The sequence below is a fragment of the Crotalus tigris genome, unplaced genomic scaffold, assembly GCF_016545835.1.
Source record: "Crotalus tigris isolate CLP2741 ecotype Arizona unplaced genomic scaffold, ASM1654583v1 scf7180000017994.786943, whole genome shotgun sequence".
In the NCBI taxonomy this organism is placed as follows: domain Eukaryota; kingdom Metazoa; phylum Chordata; class Lepidosauria; order Squamata; family Viperidae; genus Crotalus; species Crotalus tigris.
The window spans coordinates 149,443-174,180 of record NW_024096761.1 but is presented as its reverse complement, the minus strand read 5'-3'; the positions used below and the strand labels follow the sequence as shown (position 1 = coordinate 174,180).

Here is a 24,738-nt window from a genome sequence, read left to right as displayed (position 1 = left end):
TTGAAGTGAATCTACAGACAACGCAGATACCATTCCAGCAAGGAATGAAGGCCTGTTTTAGCTGCCACCAGACTCCTAACTTTTTCTAGTTAATGCTTCAGAAATTGCTTAGAGAAGCTTTTTTGGCTATCTGAAGTTATATTTAAGATTCATTAAAAAGAAAAATTGTAATTATAACCATGATTTATCGTTTAATATTAGGTAAGAACTGTTGTTACATTTTTATGATTAGCTACTAATTGAATAATCCAGGATATTAACTAAAGGAATGAAAGTTATATTTGTACAGACTTGGATTGCAGAGCTTAGTCCTGGATACAGAATGATAGATGTCAAATATTTCCTTTTGCCTTGTAATGTTTAATGATACAATATATTAGAATACCTTTATTCTAGTCAGTTGGTGACAGTATACTGCATTGTGGAACTTTAGAGTAAAGTAGGGTTAATGTAATTGTTTTATATTTTTAGAGGTAACTATGGAAGAATAGGAGAAGCTATTTATCTTCCATAATGTTTACTTTTGTACTGAAAACTACAAGTAAGGCAACTTTTGAAAAACAAATTGCAATAAAATATATGGAAGAGAAAGTATTTTCCAGAAAGAAAGAAACTCTGGATAGAGGGATAGGTGGGACAAATTTTCTCCTGGTAAGATTCAGCAGGTTGAAGTATTTTTTTTCTAGGAGTATGTAATGGAAAAAAGTAAATCAAAACCCAGATGGGATGCAGGTTAGAGTATTGAGCTAGGTCCAGAGAATCCCAGCTTTGTTTATATTTACAGGATTATTCTTATCCTTATCTCATCCTAAGTAACCTTAGAGGTACACTATTAAAATAATCTGTATGTGTCACCTTGAGTTCCAGATTGAAATAGTATAATAGTTGTTAGCAATAATAGTATTTACAGAACAGTAATGGTGTCTGCCTTTGTTTTGCTATTTAGATCATGCTTCCTCATCCTAGCATTACCTAATTTTTTATGTGAACATAAATTAATTATATATAAATGATTTTCAGTTTTGTTTGGTTATTAAACTGAGTGGTTTAAGATTTTATCATTGTGAAACTTTATGGTTGATGAAAAGAAACCTTCCCTCGCTAGACTACCAAAGTAACAATGTAGACTGAAGTCTGTTCCATAGACAGTGGAACCAACCATGTAGAATGAGGAGCTGATGAATAGACCTTTTTGGAATTTCTCTCTGGAAAAGGAAGGGACAATAGCTTCGTGCAAGAAGACCATAAGAACTTTGGGAGCTGAAGGATTTCCAACTTTGCTCAAACCACATTTTCAAAAAGACACTTGGTTCATATACTTCCTCTCTTAATCACTTCTGTAAATAGCTTATTAACAGCTTTTTGGATATTAGAAATCTTCAGAATGGAAAGTTTCATTACACTAGGTAACTCTCCTGCAATGCTTGGTGAAAGAATTTTTATGCAAATTTAAGAACTTACAATTTTTTTAAATTTAGGAATAAATAGAAAAAGAGTGATTAGAACATTGGTTTTAGAAAGCTATAAACAGACTAAGGGGATGGATGAAATAAGATTTGAAATTAAGTATAAGAAATCTTCCCTTAGGAAAATTTTATTTTTTATCCTGTCTTTATTATTTTTATAAACAACTGTATTCCGGATCCTGAACTGAGTTGCCTTCCAATCCAGATCCAGACAGATAATGCAACAAAATGGATTTAAACAAATATTTAATCAGGGAATCCTTAACAGAAACTTACATTCCTGAAGATGCGTCTAGTTAGTGAATATCTGTCCATTAAGTCGGTAAAATCAATAGCTTCTCCATATTCACTTGTGCCTGATTACATTCAATATCCAAGCGTACTGCATGGTTGGTTTGCACAAAGACAAAGGCATTCCAAACTGGCACATGGCCAGGATATCCTGTCATGAACTTTAATGGCTCCTCCTTTCCCCCTATTAACATGGGATAGCTGACTAGCTAAACTACATTACCCATAAGCCACCTCTTAAGAAGACAGCACTTAATTCAATAAATGCCAAACATTCTAACATACAACTCTACATGCTCTAGTCAGGGTACAACAATCCAGAACAAACTGAAAGTGGTGAACATAACTAATAATCTTCTCTCTTATTTTCTCCAGAACACCAACCCTGTGAGATGAGTTGGGTTGAGAGATAGTGACTGGCCAAAGTTGGCCAGGCAGCTTTCATGCCTAAAATGAGATTAGAACTCACAGTCTCCCACTTTCTAGCCTGGTGCCTTAACCACTAGACAAACTGTTTATTGGGAAAAAAACATAAGATGGGACTTTGAAAGTTAGACACTAAAGGGAATAGAAAAGAACTAAAGATTATAACTAAAAGAGAAGAGACCCATTAATAGAGAACGGAGCAAGATACTGTAACTTTGGAAGAATTCAAGGAAATCTCCATTTAAAAACTACTTTTAAAACTGTCCAATCATAAAACTGCATTTAAGAGTGGTCGTAAAAGAGGAACAGTTTTTACTGGATAAGATTAATACTAAGATTGATTTGAATGTGGATTTAAAAAGTAAAGCTTACAAAAATGATAGGGAAAAGATTATTAGAGGATCTCTTCTCTTTTAATTATAATTTTTAATTCTGGCTGATGTCTTAATTAATTAAAAGAAGTATACAAATAACAAACCAGAACAGTCATTTGGATAACTTTTTTCTTTTAGACTTAAAAAACAGATTAATACATCTCTTTTGTAAGTTCAAAATAAGAAAGTTATCCAAATCACTGTTCTGTTTTGAAGGAGAGAAAGTTCTGGGATACTATTTAAAGGAATTAAAGATCAAGATCATTAAACACAAAGGAAAGGAATATGGTTTATTTAGTTAAAATATATATGTTGTTTCTGGTAACTCTTCATGACTTTTGCTGATTAGGACTGAATGATGAGATTTTCAGAATTTTTTAGAGATAAGAGATATGGGAAGAAGATATCCTTTGTTGTAATATCAAAGAAGATGAAAAGTTTAAAAAAATCTTTGTATTAGTACTTGTGAAGTTTGGTTTATCTGAAACCAGTTGGCTTATTTGTTCAAGGTTAAAATATATACTGTATGATGTTAGTAATAACTTTTTATGGACGTTTGCTGATTAGGACTGTAGGATCAAACTTTAAGAATTAATTTATAAATAAGAGTAGAGATATGGAAAGAAGATGATATATGAAGAAGAAATCCTTTATTGTAATATCAGAGAAGGTGATAAGTTATTAAAATTGTTTGTTCATGCTTGATGAAAGGATAAATTATATTTTATCTTTTTATTTATTATATTGGTTATCGGGGGTTTTTGCTCTGCACTTTTTATATTTTTCTTAGTTTGTATTAATTTTGTATCTTTTAAACTGTAAATTTTAATAAAATTATTGCAAAGAAAGAAACTGTTCCACATCCTTGAGTAGTGGTACTGATTCATTTGAATTGATCATGCTTCTCCTCTTAATTTTGAGTATAAAATAACTAAAGATAACAGGCAGGGTATGTATTTACTGTACACCTTTTCATAAATTAATGAAGCAATTGCTTATTTTAAAAATATATCTTATATTTGTTTTTTATCAGATACTTGCATATACGGATGGACTGCATGGGAAATGGCTGTTTTCAGAGATTCGATCAGTATTTTCTCGACGCTATCTATTGCAGAATACAGCATTGGAAATCTTTATGGCTAACAGAGGTAATTCTGGAAATGAGATCTTTTACGAGTTTGAAGTATGTATTCACTCCCTTACCATGTAAGATTACAATTTCCTAATAAATACCAGTCAGAAATGTTGAAATTTCTATGACTTTCACACACAAAAAGAATGCAAGCCCATCCAGAAATAAAAAAAACAAAACAGAAAATCTCCAGATCCAGGAGCCCTGACACCCATAGCATCTAGCTCGGGCAGGGGTAGGGATGTATTATCAGGATACCTATGATATTTAACATTGTGTTAATGAATGACCTTATCCAGCAAGCTTACGTAGATGTTAAACAGAAGCAGAGACAGTGTAAAGACATGAGGGATCTCTCAAAGTAAAGGATTAGATTTTTTCCCTCCTATCAAGAACTGGACCTGGAGAAAGGGAGAGAACCACCACAATACTTCTCTTATTTCTCGCCCCCAAAGTTGTCCAGAAGGCTACCTTGTTTAATGATACTAAAAGTCCCTGAAAGATCAAGAAGGGCCTGGCTGGGTCCTGAACTTTAATGATAATCTACATATGGAAATATTAATGTACAAGATGTTTCCCACCAATGAATGCCAACAATGCTAAGATAGGAAGGAGCACTAATTCATTTATCATACAGGTCCAACAATCAAAATTCTCAGACATCGTTGGTTTGTGGAAATTCTCAGTTAAGGCATAGTCACAGGGAACAGTTGTTACTACTACAACCTTCAGCACAATATAGTAAGAATAGCAAGGCTTTTTGCATTATAATCTGAGAAAGTTCAAAGTAATAAATGACAAAGTGATGGACAACATAAATGCATTATGAGACTAAAGATATGGGAAGGAGAAAAAGCAATCTCTCCACAGAAAATGCATCTGAAATATAGAAATGTAGCATGTTCTAGAACATCAACAGTATCAAAAGAAATTAAAAAGTGGACATTAGTGATTGCCCATTTTGGTAACTTGTCCTGTCTCAGATTTAAATTGCTTGTATGCCTCTTGGAACCTTTTTCATTTTAGCTGTTGACTTCAAGTGCTTCTTATAAAGGCATATTAAATAAGATTTTTTGTTATTTACCTCCAAAATGGTTTTGTTATTTTATGTTGTATATTCAGTTATAAGTACTTCAGAAAAATCAACAAATTTAATTTGGAACTTAGTTTACAAAACCTGGGTTCTTTAATAATTTTTTTATATGCCAGCTTTCATAACTTAATGATAAAGCTAACAGTGCTTGATAAATTCTTTTGTCCAAATGATAACAAGACAATTCATTTTATGGAAAGTGAGCACTATGTTGTTAACATTGTAACACTGTGTTGGGATAATGTCTTAAAAATATGCATTGCATTTTCACTATTGTATTATATGATTTATTATTCCAAGAACCATTGTGTAAATAACAATGAATAATATCTAAATGTGTCTTGTACATAGTTGCTGTCATGTTCAACTTTCCGGATCCTGCAACTGTAAAAAAAGTAATCAATTGTTTACCTCGTGTTGGAATTGGAACTAGTTTCGGTTTGCCTCAAACCAGGTATATTAACACTAACTCTTGAGAACAATTTCAGCTGACAATATTGCAATATAGAGTTGAAATGAAGAAAGCAAATAGCCAAAGTCAGGAAAAAAGGTTCAAAATCTAGGAAAAGAAAGCAGTCTCTTTTTAAATTTATTTTATTTGGTAACAGCAGACTGTGCCTTATACTTCGGCATACTAAGCCATGATGTATTTTATTTGTTTTTGACTTCTTGGTGTGAATCCAGTTAGCTATTGTTTATTCAGTAAACCGGTTAAACAAATAATAGTTTTATGTAATCTGTGACCAATCTTGAAGTCTACTAGATTCTAGAAAAAGAAATGATAATTGGTGTTTGCTAATACAAGTTATAATGATGTACATAATTAACAGAATGAATAATAATATTAAAATAAAGAATCTATAATACAATTAATGTATATCTGATCACCAGAAGAAAGCAAACCCCCAAAATATACATATTATTTCAACATAATACATGCATGTGTTCTCTCTGGATTGATAGGAGAAGAAGCAGAGGACCAGGCATTTACACTTTTATTATGCTTCAAATTGGATTCTTGCACAGGGCAGGGTATTATACTCACAAATATTCTCTTCCACTTTTAAAATTCTATCATTTCTTAATATAAAATGGCAAATTAGTTGAACACAGTATTTTGGAATCATTTAATCATTACAGTGAACGCTTTGTTCATATAAACAGACTATTAGGTGACATTAGTGAAGAAATATTAATGTAAACCAGACTATGCATGCATATAATCTTCTAGCAAACATGTTTTCTGAGTTCTGTGTTTATGCTATGTTTATTCTGAAGATAGCTTTGTATAAGACAGAAAATCCTATAGAAATAGTTAATCTGGCAGTGAAATCTTAGGATTCCAAGAGTTGAGTGTTAACATCCATTTAATTATTATTGGAACTCTTACTGAAGAGCAGTAGTTAAGCACTTTAAATGTATGATAAGTATCATAAATAGATATTATATTATGATGATAGTTAAATATATTTTGGACTAATTGCTATATTAAAGCACCTCAAAACAATTTATTTGTAAAATATGCAATATAGACGAATGAATAAAAACAATATAAATGTGATATATAATAAAAAGGTGACAGGAAAATGAAAGAGAAAAACATATTATTATCCAAGGCTCATAAGGAAAGGACCTGAGTAAACAAAGATTTGTTGGCTTCTCAGAAGCTGAGATAGTAAAAGCTTTATGAACCTTCTCCTCAGAGACTTTTGGAGTAGAGGCACAAATCTAGAGAAGGCCTGTTACAAGTGACTGCAAGTTGATATTCTTTCATTCTAAGTGTGCGCAACACAACTCTCCCAATTAACTCAGTGGTATATTTTTGTTTCAGATTGCTTAGGGACTTAAGCTGACATGTCATAAAACTTTTATATTTCAGACGTATTTCTATGGCCACTCCACGTCAAATCTTTAAAGCTTCAAATATGACTCAGCGATGGCAACATAGAGAGATTTCAAACTTTGAATATCTTATGTTTCTTAATACCATTGCAGGTAATAATGGAAATCCCTTAAAGACAATTTGAACAAATTTGGCATAGTATTTTCTGAAAATTAATTAAAAGAATTTCAGTCTCTCTCTTTTTAAATAAATGCTCTTGCTCTTGCTTGTTACTGGTAGTTCTTAACATTTATAAAGAATCCCTGTACATTATTTAATCATTTATTTTTCAACATTTATCTGCCTCCCAGCTCATAAAACTCCAGGTGGTTTGCAATAATATAAAAATACAGAAATCAATCAGTTGAATCCAAACTCAGTGTTAAATATAAATGATAACATGGCAGCCCATCAATATATAAGTTGATGAAAAAGCTTTAAAAACATCTGGCATATTCCCGATTAAATAATATTGTTCTTACCAGGTGAAAATATCAGTAGGTGATGCAGGGATACCCTGTGTCTTTATTTTTAGTTATAGTGCATGCCATATTTATTTCTTGATATACCAAGAAGTCTACACTGATTATTATTAATTCAATATTATTTTCAGTATTATATTCATTTAATTTGCAATTTTTCATTAGTTAACAATATTTTTAATAAGATGACTTCCTGTATCATTGGTCAATTTACTAAGCAACATAGAAAAGGTTACATTCACCACACGGCTTCTGCAGTACAACCTTGTCGCTTCATATTAATTCCTTAGTTTAAATTGTCTTTCATAAGAATTCATTATTTCAGTCTTGAAAATATGGAATTTTTTAAAGAGAGATGGAAAGTGTCTACATTTTATTTCTTAAAGTTGGATTTATTCCAATAAGGTTTAGTAAAGCTTTCTTTAACTTTGTGTCTTCAAAAAAAAAAAAAAGCATCATTGCTCTTTCTCACCAGGGCGTACATACAATGATTTAAACCAGTATCCAGTATTTCCTTGGGTGATCACTAACTATGAATCAGAAGAGTTGGACCTTACACTTCCAAGTAATTTCCGAGATTTGTCAAAGGTACTTTAATTTTTTTAAACTGAGTAAAATCCTTGACACCCTCTGAACATGATTATTTGTTTGCAGATGTTTCATTACTCAACTATGGGGCTTGCTCCTTGTTTATATCTTTTTTTATTTATTAAAAAGTTTTATTAATAATTACATAATAAACCCAATAACCCCCCCTACCCCCCACCCCCCCACTTCCCAGAACCAAATACAGGGTATATCAAACATATTAAACATAATCTAATTAAGTTAACAAATATATTAATCATAAGCTAAACAAGTTTAACAATTTATACAACAATTATTATCATACTTAACCCTTAGTTCCTTGTTTATATCTTGAGACATGATGGCACAGTGATTAGAATGCACTTATTGTTGGCTAACACTGCTCAGTGCCAGGAGTTTGATCCTGTCTGGCTCAAGGTTGATTCAGCCTTCCATCCTTCCAAGGTCGGTAAAATGAGGACCCAGATTGTCAGGGGCAATATGCTGACTCCGTTTGTAAGCCATTTAGAGAGTGAAGTGGTATATGTCTAAGTGTTATTGCTATTATATATAGTAACTTTATTTATTTATCACATTTTTAAATTGCCTATCACCCTCAAAGACAATAGACAATAAAAAAGTTAAGGAAACAAAACAAAAAAAAAAAACCCCAGAACATACATCCTCTCCAACAGCCAATGCTCAAATAAGCATAGATTAACATCAGGCAGATAATCAAGCAGAAAACACTAATGTAGGAATCACCAAGGGAAAACCGTGCCTCCACCAAACTGGCAGACAAGAGAGCTTCGAGGATTCCACAGTTAAAGTTATAGAATTCACTTCTACAAGAAATAATGATGTCTGTGAACATGAATGCTATAAACTTGAAGGAAACAAATTGAGAATTAAGCTTTCAATAACTGTTCAGCATGATGGCTATATTAGTATTATAAATTAGTATTATTTTGTTGCAAAATAAAGAGTGGGAAGAGACCCTTGTGCTAGAATCAGGTTGGCCAATTTGGAAGATGACTGGTTAGGTCTTTGGTCTGATTAGCAGCTCTTGTTTTGTTCTAGGCATGCTGCTGTACTGAAGCCAAACTAATTGTTTCCAAACTAATTTTTATAAGTTTTATTTTTATTTATTTATTAATTTTATATGCTGTCTATCTTACTGTTGAGAGACTCTGGGTGGTTAAAGGTTACCTGTCTGATACAAAACAATAGAAAAAAGTTGACCTGATAACTAAGCTTTTGGTCTGAGAAGTGACCTTTCATTCTCATCCTATAACTCGAACTGAAATGTTTTTAGAGTTTGCCCACATATTTATTTTGCTGGTATTGCATGTTATTTATATAATGTTTTAATTTTGGTTTTAATCCTTGTTTGTGCCTGGAGTCTCTATAGTGTGTGATAAAGGTTATTGTGAATAAACAAATCAATAAACAAACCAATAAAGTTCATAATGCTGTCTAGTCTAGTCTTACATAATTTGTATGTTTAATTTATTAAAAAGAAATAAGTATCTGCTTTAATTGAACTGTCTTGTTTGTATATTTTCAATTTAATATTTCCCTCTCCATGTAGAATTGTTAACAATATGGCCATGTTCTGTTTTTAAGGGCAAGGTAAGCTTCATGGACTAAAGAATATCTATCCCAGAAGGCAAATGACATTTACTATATTTTAGTAGTTGGTACTGTAATATGTTAGCAATGCCTACATTTTTGTTTATTATTGCTACCGTCATCCAGGCTATACTTGCACATGGAAGTGAGCATTTTTTCAATTTGCATCTAAACTTAAGACAAGTATAAAAAAAATTAGTAACTTTTCACCGCGTCTTAATTTACAACCAATGATCATTCCATATTCCATATCTGATCTACAAACAAATCTATAAAGCATCATCATTTCAATCCTGGTATCAGCAAAATCAATTAAGGGTTGCCAGAAATAACAATATATTTTAATTTTGATCAAATAAACCAACTTTATATTCTTTACTTTTACTTCTAACAATCTTCATCTATAGTCCATTCAAATAATGTCATAGATCTTGATTTCTTTTCATTTCTTTTTTAACCCTTCTCATAAGATTTAAGAAACCTATTTTGTAAATCCAATACTAAACAATGACCCAGGTCACTCTTTTGGTCTACTCACCGTCTCTTCATTATTTGCTCACTTTTTGCAGAGCCACTCTACCGTTTCTTCCTCTGTTTATCCGTTTGTATTGGGACTTGTGAGCTAATGTCCAACCCAAGTATAAGGTCCCTAGCTGAAGGAAAGTTCAGCATAGAACATTTTATTAATTAATATAACCATCCATAAATATTCTTGTTGGTTTTTTTTAAAACATTCTGCTGAATATGACTAAGTTTTAAATGAAATTTAGCATATATCTAAAACTTATTTACTAAACGTAGCAGACTTGATATTGACAAATAGACATAACAGAACACTATAACAGAACATAGTTTATAAAGATAGTTGCTATTCTTAAATTATGAACAATTGCACAATTTAAAAAAATATGTTTGGGTATGTAAAATTTAATGTCTAGAATCTGTAAATATGGCTGAATTTAAATTGTAGCATGAGTTAATCCTATGAAGTTCATATTTTCATTTTTTAAAAAATAAAAAATAGCATCTCTACATGCCACAGAGTTGCTTCTAGCACTTTGGATAAATTTCAGAAGCAGCTTCCATGGCAACAAAGTTAAAGAACCTACAGTTCTGCAAACAATTTCTTGGTTAATAATCACCAAACATTTTGGTGAAATTTTCCAACTGGATTTTTAGTTCTTAAAATCATAGCATTGTCGCTATCATTTTGAAACCTTTTCCATAATAATATCTTTGTTAGGATAGTTATTGGCCAAGAGTGTGATTTAGTTGACTTAGAAATACAATCCCTCCTTTATTCTGATTTAACTTTGAAATCTTGTTTTAAGCAACAAAACCGAATCAAAACAATTGAAATTCTTGTTGCTTAAAATTATTCTGTGCCTGATTATTGTATCTTACAAACTCTGGAAGAGTACTTCCAGTGGCTTTTTCTCCTTTGGTTTGAGTGTTTCTTTTAAACGAATAAGTGTGCCATATTTTATTTATGAACAGTACATATTTTATTTATGAAATATACATTGCTTCTCATTGTCTTGTTCACATCCTGTCTCCTTTTCAATCCAATCATTTTCCTTCCTCATTTCATCCTCATTACATTGTGATATATTGAAAGGAATCTTGTACGTGTAATCTATTCCATTAAGTTTTTCACTTCAACTTTTTATGGCTTCATTAGAAGATTGTTACAATCTTTTTCTCACTTACTTTTATTCTCAATCTAAATGTACATTATAATAATTTTTATACACTGTAGCTGTCATTATTGCATCTCATAAAAATATTTAAAAGTTGCATAGGTGTATATACTAGAAAGTATTCTAGTTATTAGAATACATATCCCATGTAAGATCGTTTCCTCTATCTGTGGTATTTAGCATCATATCAGTCTAAACAAATTGGTAATTTCAGAAAATTCTTCCTTTCATGACAAGATTTCTGTATGATTGCAAACTCAGTGCCGTCTGGATCAGAGGTCCCCAACTTGTGGTCTGCGGCCAACTGCCGGGACATGGCCTATTGGCCACTGGGCTGGCTGGTGTGTGCGTATGCGCATGCACAGCCTCCCTCACACAAGCATTGCCACAAGCATTGCAGACATTTGTGGCCCCACTCGCATGAGCATCGCCACTGTTTGCAGCCCCACTCATGTCATGAGTGTCGTGGGCACTCACAGCACCATATGCAAGCGCTCACGGCCCTACCCACATTTTTGTGCTTGTGCACATGCATTTGCAAGCCTCCCACACACAAAATCCTTCTTTTCCCTCCTTCCCCCGCTCCAGGCCACCAACCATGAAAGGTGGGGGAACTCTGCTCTGGATATAATCTCAAAGATTTTATGTTCCCAATATTATCTAGGAATTATGAGGTTTGTTATAATTTTTGTAGAGTACCAGATTCTGAGGCTTATATTGTGTGCTAAAAGCTATTCTGTAACAATGCCATGTGGCTTTCCCTATTTTTCTTCCAGCACCAGATTCTGAGGCTTACATTGTGTGCTAAAAGCTATGCTATAAAATGACAAGGAAAAGCCCAGTTGGCTTTCCCATTTTTCTTCCACTGCTGACAGGATGCACTCAGCCTGATCCTACTGTTTGCAAGTAGCTATGCATCAACCATAAATGGCTGTGCCAACTATTCTTTCTGAGGCCGCTTGCACTGTTCTCCAAGCCTTCTGATGTTCTTGCAAGAATGGGCATGATATTTGGAGAAGGAATGGTGTGTGCAAAAAAAGCCACACAATGTAATTTCCATGCAAAATAATTGTTCTATCTAGTTACTTGGTTAAGCCAGTGTTCCACAGAGATTTTTTTTCACTCCTCCCACAAACGGTTCTCAGAGTCATTTTTACCATTTGTTAGAAAGTCCTTATTTTTAAGTGTCCCTGTTGTCATTTGGTAACAGGTTTGAAAAATCACTTTTATCCAATTATGTAATTTTTGCAGGTTTGGGAAATATTAGATTAAATGGTAACCTCTTCTGGGAATTACGGTACATAAAGAGCTAAGTTCTGTGAAAATATGTTGAAAAGATTGGGTACATATTGCCCTAGAAAACAAAAGAGAGAAGGTATAAAAGCCTTCTTCAGATACATGTATAGAGGAAAGTCAAATCCTATTCTCTGTTGTTCCATATTACAGGAAATGGATAATGGATAAAGTTATGGGATGGTAGATACTGATTACAGGTAGTCCTCAATTTATAGACCAGTCACTTAACAACCATTTGAAATTACAACCAACCTCCCTCAGGCTACTTCTGATGACTCTCTTCTCCCTCCATCATGGTGATGTGATCACATTTTGGGCATTTGGCAACTGACCTGCATTTACTGTCATTTGCAGCATCCTATAGTCACATGATCATGATTTATGATATTTTTTGCCAGAAACCAGCAATTTTGATTTCCAGCAAAAAAATTCCCATTGAGAACAATGGATTCACTTGATGGTCACCACAAAAAAAAAAGATTGTAAAATTGGGAACGATCATGTGCTGATCCACTTAATAACTGACATGACTTATGATGATCATTCCAGCCTTAATTACAATAATTGAAGAAGGGCTCACTCTATGTAGTGGGTATATGGGAATGATCTTGGGAGACAGGGCAAAGACACGCAGCCAAGTGAATGGTCATATAAAAGGTAGCTTAGACCACAGCAGAAATTCTCCATAGTTCATGGACTATAAAGGTGGAGGAGAAATGTACTTTGCAAGGTTGATATCAGCCTTTTGAGGTAGACCAGACAGGAAACATGGTAATTCTGTTTGTAAAGTTACGTCAACAGAATCTTAGAAGTCTGAAAGTGCAATTCCCTTGGCTACATCTCTTTGCCCTCTCTCCCAAAGTTGTTCCCACATACCATTAAAGAATAAATGTTAGAATAAAACCTCAGATCAGTGGAACTGTTTGCTGTAGTAGTTAGATGAGACCAGGAAATCAACTTCAGAGGAAAGCTAAAACTACATTGGCTCTAATAATAGAATCTTGCAAGTGTGATTGTGCTGCACTTTTGCCTAGACTAGAGAGCTGCTTCTATATATGTCTGGTATGGTCATTTTCTTTAGTACCTAAAAGGTGTTCTGCTCACTTTATTTGAATGTATTTGATTGATACTAGATAGACATTTATGTAGAATGCTTTAGTTTTGATTCTTGTAATGAATGAGGGGCTGGAATTGATGGCTTTAATGAGCCTTTCAGTTCTATGTTTCTATCCAAGACAGATGTTAAATGTAGTTTGGAAGCATGTATTCTCATTCTCTCTTTTTATAAGAAAGCACACACAACTGCATGTGATTGGCATTTCTGTCTCTCTTGAGCAGGGTTCCTAGGCTTTTCCCCCACAATCCTTTTACCCCCTCCCACACTTCAAGGGAGAGACTATTCAGTAAATACTGCAACCATACTCTTGCCCAGAGAAGTCCTCTTTGTGGCTGAATAGTGAAGTGCTGACATCTCCCCTTGCTTTCCTTCCTCTTTGTAGTTTAACCAAGGGATGAATGTTGTAAAAATCCTTTCAGAATGAGAGTGCTGATTCAATGAGAATGCAAGTATTTATTAGGCATAGTCATATTAAGGAACTAAATAACTAAAAAGGCAAAAGGAGGGGGTTGGAATGACAATGACATCAGCAGGTTTTATATTAGTCAATTATATGCACGTACACAAAACACAGGGAGAACAGGTAGACCAAAGTATAATGGATACAAACAGATTGTAAATATACTATAAACTAAAATTCTAATCTAAATCTAGCTTCACCATTCCATAGCTTTTTCTTCAGGATCTTCAATCTCAGATTCCTGGGATTGCTTTTTCAGCTTATCTGGCCTTAAATCAAACTGGGAAGAGACTCCTACTCATCCCATGAGTAACGTGCATAAAGAGAAAATGGACCTGCCTCTTCATCTTTTTAAAAGCTAACCTGAAAGGAAAATCTTTCCATGCCTGATTGGCTCTTCAGCATTTGATTTTCTGTGGTTGTTTGTCTTTGCTCGTTACCTATATTGACAAGTTAGATTTAAGTGACATATCAGATTTAGGATTTCCTTTAACTCTTTCCTATCTGAATGGCTTCTAGTAAGAATTTATTTTGTGTCACAACTTTTTGCAATAAGATTTCTTTACAGTTTGAAACTTCTTGTAAAGACAATATAAACAAAAACAAAGTTATGCTTCTAATGCCTAATTAGTGTAACTTATAATGTGAATTATACAGTGTGTAGGATATTATATATTGTATTTATTAATGCAATAGTAAGTAGCAATTGATCTTTTAAAAGGGGTAGGGAGAGTTTTATGTGCTATAAAAGGCATACCATGATCACAAGCAAAGTGATTCATAGTTTAAAAATTACTAATCAGTATATTTTCATCAGGGTTTCAAAAATGAGAGGATGTGTGGGAATGTAGCACAGTTCATGTCCAGTGGTAGACTTGAGTTTTAGAAAATACAATGGAAAATATATGATTTGGACATTGATCATTCAGCATAGTCCAAAGTAATCCAATGATCATTAACCATAATAGCATTTACTGGAATGTCCTGAAGACCAGATATTTCTGGAAGAATGAAAGAACCAAGGTGCATTTTTGTGATGCTCTTTGTTGTTGCATATCCTGATGTTTTAATGAGCAAGTAATACATTATAATGTCTTCAAGTTCACTTAAGCTGGGTGAATATAAGGAGTAACATCTTTTCAGTTGGACACCAGTGTTAGGATCAGTCCTCATTTTGGAAACCAAACTAGCTTTATTTTTTTTGCAATGTGATTAGATTAAATATGGGGCAAATAACAATGATTTTTGTATCGTGAAGTTGGCATGTTATATATGCATTCTGCTTGTCTGTATTGCTTTGGCTGCTTGATTTATTTTGGTTTCTTTGCTATGTTACTTTGTTTTCCAAATCTGATGATGAAACCCACCTTAAACAGTGAACCCTCAACAAATATAATTATCAGATATATACAGTACCTACATACAGTGAAAAGTTAGATGATATGAAGAAAAACCAGGCCATATGTATAGTTAAAAGATAACATTTTGGTAATTTGGATAGCTAGCTGTAGTTTCTCTTGGCAGAACTTTAAAAAAGTCCAGGACAAATATTGGCTTTAAAATTCTTGAGCTCTGTTAGCTGCATCTAACTCTAATTGCATCTTTGTAATTGCTGCATCCTTTGCGACAATAAGTAAGATCTATTGCAGTACTATAGGTCAAAGGTCTACTTTAAGTTGGCTATTTTTTCAGGGAATGCCATTCTCCTGGGTAGATCAGTGAACTGCAATTGTAGCATGCTTTGCATAAACTCATTTATGGCCTATGCATCACAACTGGGAATTTCCCAGTTTTGGCACCCATAGAAAATAATACCATTTCAGATCCAATTAAGCAGAGCAGTATTTATCTGTTCATTTTAAAATATGATACAAAAAGAAAAAGAAAATCTTCATGGAGAAGATTTTAGAATGTAATGCTTTCCCTTGGAATGGCTAACAATTAGTTAACTATTTGGAAAATCCCATAGCTGTTGTCAGGAAAATATGGATAAGCATAGTAGAATGTATTAGCCCAATACACTGTCTCCATTTTATTATGAAGCTGCTGAGAAAGCAGTGATATAGAGCACTGTCATTACAGATCTATTGTTACAAGGATTCCACAGTCTTCTGTGTACTGCCATTAATTTATAGTAGAAAACAATATGTAGCCTTCCAAATGCAGCAAAGCAGAATCTTTTAATGAGGTGGATGTTATTACCACAATAAATCAGTGCATTTGTGTAATGTATAATTCAATGTGTATTCCCACTGTAACTTCTCTGAGTAAGCTGATAGTGTATCATTGTCACTGCACAGTCTTATAGTCCTTTATTTCTAAGCCCTTCCCCCATTTGGTGATTTTTTTTCTAATTTGTCTGCAAACAAATGTGGAATGGTTTGATAGTTGTCCTACTGCCAGGCTCTTGAAATCTGGTGTTAAAAAAAAAAGAGATTAAAAATCAATATGGTAGATTCTTGCTCACCATATGATACTTTTATTCTTTTTTCAAAAGAGAGTTAAATCAATTCTAACTGGTTTTAGCTTTATATTCAGCAGATGTAATTTTATAACTATTGATCTATAGTGGTCATTTGGAGATAATAAAAACAAGAGCAGTTAAAAGCATCCATTTGAAAAGCTTTAGTGTTATGTAGATGCTGCACCAAAAAAGCAAAAGCAAACTCATCCACTCTAATATCTTTTTTATAAACAAAAAGCCAGAACAAAAATTAAGTAGTTTTTATAATAGTTCATTGACAATAAATAAAATAATTAAAATCTGAGTAAGGTTTTTTTTCACTTCTCTTTCAACTCCTTGGTAAAAAAGAATATTCATCAATTTTTAAAAAAAAAAATATCAAATTTCCTACCAGGATATGTTTTAAAAGGCCTGTTTAGATGTGATAGTATATGAAGGAAGAAATAAATTTAACAAAATAAAGTTGCATTATCAAATAATACTTAATTGTATTACAGTATATCTGCTACCAATTTATAGTTCATTTTTAAATGCTATATTCTAAGACCACTGAAATTATCACATATGATATGTCAAAATCTGCAAATGATATCATATACAACCCATTATCATAGGATTATGTGGAAATACCTTCCAAAGTTCAAGAGGCATTAGCTCCTCCAGCACCTTTATTACAAAAACATTCATACTAGCCTCCTCTCCCAGCTATTTTCAGACACTAATCCTACCACAACATACCATGTTGCCAAGTTTTGCATAGCAAGTCAAAAATTGTCAGATGATACAAAAATCACCTTTAATGCGTATTTGATTTTTAGTTGTTTTGTATTGATAAATTTAGTTAGCCATATATTAGCTTTTATGAGATTTTTTTTTGTATATAGTTATTTATCACTTATCATGGTGTTAGAAATCATTCTAACCTATGGCTAAACTTATCCTTTTTTCCAGTACTTTCCACATTATGTCAGCCTGTTTAAGAGAAGTTATTGGAAGTCTCACTCCTTAGGATACTTCTTCAAGAACTATTTTTCATTAGGTTTTGAAAATGCTCAGGTTTTAAAAAGCATATTTGGGATACTGATTTCAAATCTATTGAAGTCTAGTCCCCAGTTTTGCAGATATTTATCTGGTATTTTCTTTTTTCTTTTTATTAAGTTTTAATCATTTATAAATGAAAATAGAAAAGCAAATAGTTGGGGGCAACAGTAGAAAAAGGAAAAACAAAAAAGGTAAGAAAAAGGGGGGAAGAAACAAAAGGCATTGACTTCCGGCTCTCTCTGCTGCAGTAAAATCAGACATTAAAATCAAATCTCAACTTTTTACATTTCTATAGTAGTATGCACTAGTCATTTCTGTATCAGCAAATCAGTCTAATTGGTAAAACCCAAAATCATGATACCATTTTTTTCCACCTCAAGCACAAAGTCCAGAAGTGGTTTCCAAGTAGAAACAAAAGTACTTCTTTTCAGCACAGTCAATTTGGCCATCTCTGCTAAGTCCATCAGCTTTTGTAACCATTTGTCCATGGTAGGAATTGAGGCATCCTTCCACTTTTGTGCATAGAGCAGTCTTGCTGCTGTCACCATATATAAAATCAGAGTTCCAATTTTTTTTCCAGTTCTCTTTCCATTAGGCCCAGAAGGAAAGTTTCTGGTTTAACCTTTATGTTCTTTATGTTCACTTTAAGTATTTTCTCCATTAATATATGAATTGTACCTACTTTGCCTTATCACATGTCCACCATAAATGATAAAAATTCCCTTCTTTACATTTACATTTCCAGCATTCATTTGAAATACCTTTATACATTCTAGATAACTTATCTGGTGTTAAATATCAGCAATACATCATTTTGTAGAAATTTTCTCTTAGGTTATAATTTAATGTGAATTTTAAACCTTTTATCCACATATTCTTCCATTGTTCAAACATCACATTATACCCAAAATTCCTTGCCCACTGGATCATATACTGTTTTACATGTTCATTTTCCAAGTTCAACTTTAATAACCTTTTATAGACCTTGGCAATTATATGATCATCACTACCACATAGTAGGATTTCCAATTCATTTTTAGTGAACTCAAAACCATGGCCTTTTTTGTCTAATTTAAATCTTTCCTTTATATGTTGATATGTAAACCAGTGACAAGCGTGGTCTTCTAATTCTAATTCTTCCCTAGACTTGAGGATGGGGTCTCCAGAATTGAAAGATACTATTTTACCATATGTCCACCAGTCCAGTTTCACCACCATTTCTTTTCTAAAAAAAGCTTCTTGGGGGGACACCCATAGTGACAATTTCATAAAAAAACTTATTTTATATTTTTTCCAAACTCTTAATATGGCACGTCTAATAAAGTGATTATTAAAATCAACATTTACTTTAACTTTATCATACCATAAATACCCATGCCATCCAAACTTTAATTCATGGGCTTCCAAATCAAGCAGCCTCTTATTCTGAAGGTTCACCCACTCTTTTAACCAAACCAAACAGCATGCATCAAAATACAATTTCAAATCTGGTCTTTTATCCGGTCTTTTCAAACGAGTATCATCACCCTGATACCTGGTCTCTATCATAGTCCCGAAATTTTGCCAGACCTTCACTTTGGCGAGGCAGAATACATTGCCTTCTGTGGTCCTGATGGGGCACTACAAAACTATTCCTCCACAATAACATTAATGTCCTTGTGGAAACATCTCAGTAATGCCCTTGAACCATGTAGCTTTTCATTGTCCTTTCTAAAGGGAATCTCCAAAAGAGTTTATCTATCCTATACTGCTGAAATTCCCTGGCAGAGAGCTTGACTTCTAGTTATCATTTCTCAGGTCTGACTATTGTTTGAATATATCCTTCTGGGTTACCTGATTCTTACCACCATCTGCACCTCTGCCTTTCCTAGGGACTGAAAAAGTATAGAAATGTATTTTTTGTTTTTTTAATACACACATACACACACACACACACACACACACACACACACACACACACCTGATGGCTGACCTTATGGCTGTAATAAAGATTTGGTTTTATGTAATTTGATTGTTTTATGTAGTTTGGCTGTTTTTTCTTGTATCAAAATATAAAAATTATGGAGTGGCAAATAAAATGATTTATACAATTAAGTAAACAATATTGATGTGTTATGATAGCATCAAAACTAGTGAATGGTTTATATAATTACGCCTTATTATCCTGATGAATAATAAGGATTATTCATACAGTTATAGTATATGCTAAGTATTATTCATATTAGAGAGTCAAAATACACATTTAAGACAAAGAAGTAAGTATTGAGACCCACTAAAATATTATTAATTTAATGTTAATTTCTATTTTATACCACCATATTTCCTAAAGAATCATGGCAGTGCTACAGCTTTGATATTTTATGAAAATGGGCATGTTTAGCAAATCTACTGTCTGCTTTATCTTTCCAAGTGAAAATGCTGAGATTCTTGAATATAAAGCAGATTTCTATGAACAGGTTTTCAAATATTTGCTCTACTTCTTAGCAGATTTATCATGACTGCATGAAATATATTACTACCAGCACTTAGTAAATAGTTTACTGTATTCATGGTAAATAACTGGCATTTATGGGAAGAAAAATTATTTGTATTAAGGAATATTCATATTAATAGCATATTTCTATGTTAACTGGAGGCATATTGTAAGCCACGAATGCCACTTATTCATTCAGCCTTTCTCACAAGATGGATTTGTTGTTATACAAATTCTGTCACGTGCCATTTTTGGTTGTTTAGGGTTTTCAGTTCTTAATTTTAAAAGAAGAGTGCAGCTATTAGGCATTAGGTCTCACCGCTCTATCATTTAGTAAGGTTCACGTTAAATATAGTTTATAAGAAGTGACAGAAAAACTTTTGAGCATATCAAAACATCTTTGAGCAAAAATGATTATCAGAAATAAGTCTATCAATGGGAAAGAAAATCTGGGTTTTTTATTTTGTTCAATTTAATGTTATCAATAGTATAAAGGTCTTATTTTCTATATTAATATTCCAAAACTGGAAAGTGGATAAAATGTTTAAAATATGTTTTATTCATTCCTTCTTCCACTGAAGCTCTGGTCAAATATACTTCTATACTTCTGTTGGAGACATTTCCTAGTAAGAAAATTCTATACCGATAGATTATAATATATGGCCTTTGGAACCATATGAATTGGTATGCTCATGTTGTAAAACCTTTCTATCAAACTACTGCGAACGTATTGACGTGGAATTGTGTCAGAGGAAATAATCCAATATATTTAGGAGACATAGGACCAAATACTCATTGTATGTTTCCTTTTGTAAAATTTGCAGTAGTAATAAAGAATTATTAGAATAAATAATCCAATTTAATAAATGCAATTTTATATTCCTGAAATTGTTATTTTGCTGTTTGATATTTCACATATTTTGCACCTACATAGTTCTATGTTTTACACCTCATTATATTAAATTGTAATAATAATCCAGTGATGTGTTTATTGCTTTATCACAACTGCTGATGAAATGATACATTAAACTGTGTTCTTTTTCTTCTTCCTAGCCTATTGGTGCTCTTAATCCCAAACGAGCTGCATTCTTTGCCGAACGCTATGAAACATGGGAAGATGATCAAGTTCCAAAGTTTCATTATGGCACTCATTATTCAACAGCCAGTTTTGCACTCACTTGGTTGTTAAGAATTGTAAGTGTGTTTAAAATGTTTTTGTGTATATGAGTAAAGAAGGTACCTAATGGTTAAATAAGGGGAGTTCAATATTTTATGTGGAATCATGCAACTGAATAAATTTGTTTTAGATCATGAGAAATAAAGTGATTATACTTCATAAAAAATGTATGGTATGTACAAGGAAAGTAGCATAGCCTTTGGGGTTTTTTTCCTGTTTAAAACTGCAATTTGGTTGTATGGCCATTATTTAACCTGGAATGTAACCTTCTTCTGTAGATATAATAGAATTTTTCAAATAATATATACTTGTGGATAAATGCAATTGGACAGATTTGATATATCGATGAAATGAACCAGGTTTCTGTAAAATAAACTGGGATTATGATTTACCTGATAGAAACTAATTTCTTTGGTAAAGCACTAGCAAGACATCATTAATTAAGCCTTGTTAGATTCATACAAGCAGACATAAATCCTAGCAGTAATTTATGGTACTTAGCTAATTTCAGGCAATTATTGTCTAATATGTGCTTAGGTATCTTGTGACGAAGAGGAGATTTTTTCATTTGTTAACATTTTTCTCTCTTAATTGTGAACTGCACATGCAGGAAGGATATGCGTGCATCCATAATATTCATTAGGAAGATTTAGCTGAATAACAAATCTGCTAATATCTCTTACTCAAAGATTGCTTGTCAAAGCTATTGAAATCTCTTGGTTACATCTCTAGATGTCCTTTAATTCCTGTTCTATATACAGTTAAGTGTATGTTAATGTTAGGTTGAATTATAACTGTAGTGGATGCGCTAATGGAATAATAGAAAAAAATACATAAAATCTGCAACCCAGATTTTCCAGCAACCCTCCAATACTGTAATGTAAGATTCTCTTTACATATTTTTGAAATGAATAACTCAGATTACTATTTTTACTTCTTTCCACAAACAAAACATATAATTCTGTTCAGGCAAGGTGAAGTATAGGTAGTCTTCAAATTGTGATCACAGTTGAGCCCACAATTTATGTTGTTAATTGAGTTTTTACCCCATTTTATGACTTTTCCTGTCACAGTTGTAAAGTGAATCACTGCAGTTGTTCAGTTTGCAACATGGTTGTTAAGTGAATCTGGCTTCCCCATTGACTTTGCGTGTCAGAAGGTTGCAAAAATAGCAATAGCACTTGGATTTATATACCACTTCACAGTGCTTTACAGCCAACTCTAAGCGATTTACAGAGTCAGCATATTGACTCCAACAATCTGGGTCCTCATTTTATCAACCTCGGATGGAAGACTGAGTCAGCCTTGAGTTGGTGAGAATTGAACTGCCAAACTGCTGGCAGCAGTAGTAGCCTGCAGAACTGCATTCTAACCACTGCACCACTGTGGCTCAAAAGGTGATCACATGACCCTGGGGCGCTGGAACTGTCATAAATATGAACCAGTTGACAAGGATCTAAATTTTAATCACAAGACCATGGAGATGCCACAATGGTCATAAATGTGAAAAAATGGTCATAAGTCACTTTTTTCAGTACCACTGTAACTTTGAACGGTCACTAAACAAATGGTTGTAAGTTGAGGACTACCTGTATTAGAAATATACAAAAAGAAAACTGCTGCTGTTTCACAAGGTATTTCATCTTCCTTTCTTAATCATGTTTTTTAGGAGCCTTTTACAACATTTTTCCTAAACTTGCAAGGTGGGAAGTTTGATCATGCAGATAGAGCTTTCTCATCAGTTTCAAGGGCATGGCGCAATTGTCAACGTGACACATCTGATATCAAGGTAAAGCACAATGCTATGATGAATGTAATAATGATTATTTATATAAAGTGCTACCAATGTATAGAACTTTGAAAAATATAAGAGGTCCCTTATTGAAATGATTATATCATTTTCAACTAGGAAACTGGTAATTTAACTATTCTTTGTGTTTAAACATGTAGCACTAATATTTAAATACTTATAATTTAATAGAATTGCTTACTCTAGCTATATAGCTATTGAGAATTTGGAAATAACTCCAGTTGAATACTGTGGGCTGGTGATATTTTTGTCAAACCATGACACTGAAATCTTTTAAAACTGATAGATTATTCCTCAGCTTTGATGTAAAAGAAAGAATAGTTATCTTCCTTAGTCCCTAAACATTTTTGAACTATTACATGGAATATAACCTATACTGAGATTAATGAACAACCATTAGTACCCAAAATACTAGCAAAATGGCAAAGGTGGATATCTGTCACACAGTCAAGCAAATCTAATTCATGTGCCTCTGAACTCTAATAGCATTTGCCAAAAGGGCAAAGTAGCATTTAGTGATATAGTTTACTTGAAAAAAATTAAACATGATTTCATAAAAGAATGATATGATGTTCTCATCAAAGTACAGAACTGATTCATCAATTTCAGGATTAAGATGTAGATTGAATCATGTTTTAAGGTCAAAATCTATACATTCAAAACTTTCTCTAAAATAGCCATTTGGATCTAAACTGCTATAGTAGAAAGCTTCTAATGTTAAATTGTATAAAAATAATTATGAGACATTATGGGCAAAAGTTCAAAAGGATTTAAATGATTGGAAAAAATTACAGTTACCTTTGTTGGGAAGAATTTCAGCAGTTAAAATGAATATTCTTCCAAAGTTTCTTTTTTTGTTTCAAATGATACCTATTTTGAAAAAAGATGCTAACTTGGAGGAATGGCAGAAGGGTATTAATAAGTTTATTTGGGCAGAGAAAAAACCAAGAGTTAAGTTTAAGATTATACAAGATGTACGGGAAAGAGGAGGACTTAAGGCGCCTAATTTAAAATTGTACTATGATGCGGTGGCTTTAACGCTGATTAGTGATTGGCTCAATTTAACAAATAAAAATATCCTTTCTCTTGAGGGATGGGATTTAGTATATGGATGACATGCTTATTTAATTTATGATAAAAAAGTGGATCAGGTTTTTAAATCCCATATTTTGAGAAGTGCTTTGTTGCGTGTCTAGAAGTATTATTATAGGTTAAATTATAAAATTCCAATTTGGGGAATTCCCGGACACGCGATAGAGGAAATATCTAGGGGTGTGAATTTGGATAGAATTTCTTATAAGGAATTACTTAGTTTGGTAGGGAAGGATTGGCAACTAAAGTCTTTAACTGAGCTGAAGCAAGAAAATATTGTATACTCTTGGTTTCAGTATAATCAATTGTTAGTGAGGTGGAGTTTAGATCAAAAGGTTGGTATTACCTTAGAGGATGTGAATTTGGTAAAACAGATTAAAGATCAAACTCGAGCCCAAATAAAGAGAATTTATAAAGTTTTAATAGAATTAGATTCTGAAACAGAGTTAGTTAAAGATTGTATGGTCAAATGGGCTCAAAATATTCAAGAACTGATTTTATTGGATACATGGGAGACAATTTGGGTTAGAAATGTAAAATTTACCCAAGTGCAAAATTTAAGAGAAAATTTTTATAAAATATTTTATAGATGGCATTTGGATCCCCAAAAGTTGTCCCGCATGTATCCTAATTTACAGCCCAAATGTTGGAGATGTGAAAGCTTAGATGCAACCTATTTTCATATTTGGTGGACTTGTAGAGATATAAAAGCTTTTTGGATTAAGATTTGGTGGAATATTCAAAAGATTTTTAAGAGAAA

At 32.8% G+C, this 24,738-nt stretch overlaps 1 protein-coding gene across 5 annotated transcripts in view; it reads left to right on the top strand.

The window, feature by feature from the left end:
• Nucleotides 1-24,738, top strand: part of LRBA (LPS responsive beige-like anchor protein) — a 369,611-nt gene that overhangs the window by 259,397 nt on the left and 85,476 nt on the right. For all 5 annotated transcript variants that reach the window (XM_039346412.1, XM_039346410.1, XM_039346414.1 and 2 more), the window contains 6 exons: nucleotides 3,591-3,708; nucleotides 5,137-5,239; nucleotides 6,665-6,780; nucleotides 7,625-7,737; nucleotides 20,953-21,093; nucleotides 22,746-22,865. In XM_039346412.1, the coding sequence (XP_039202346.1) occupies nucleotides 3,591-3,708; nucleotides 5,137-5,239; nucleotides 6,665-6,780; nucleotides 7,625-7,737; nucleotides 20,953-21,093; nucleotides 22,746-22,865 (711 nt within the window). The remainder of the gene's footprint in view (nucleotides 1-3,590; nucleotides 3,709-5,136; nucleotides 5,240-6,664; nucleotides 6,781-7,624; nucleotides 7,738-20,952; nucleotides 21,094-22,745; nucleotides 22,866-24,738) is intronic.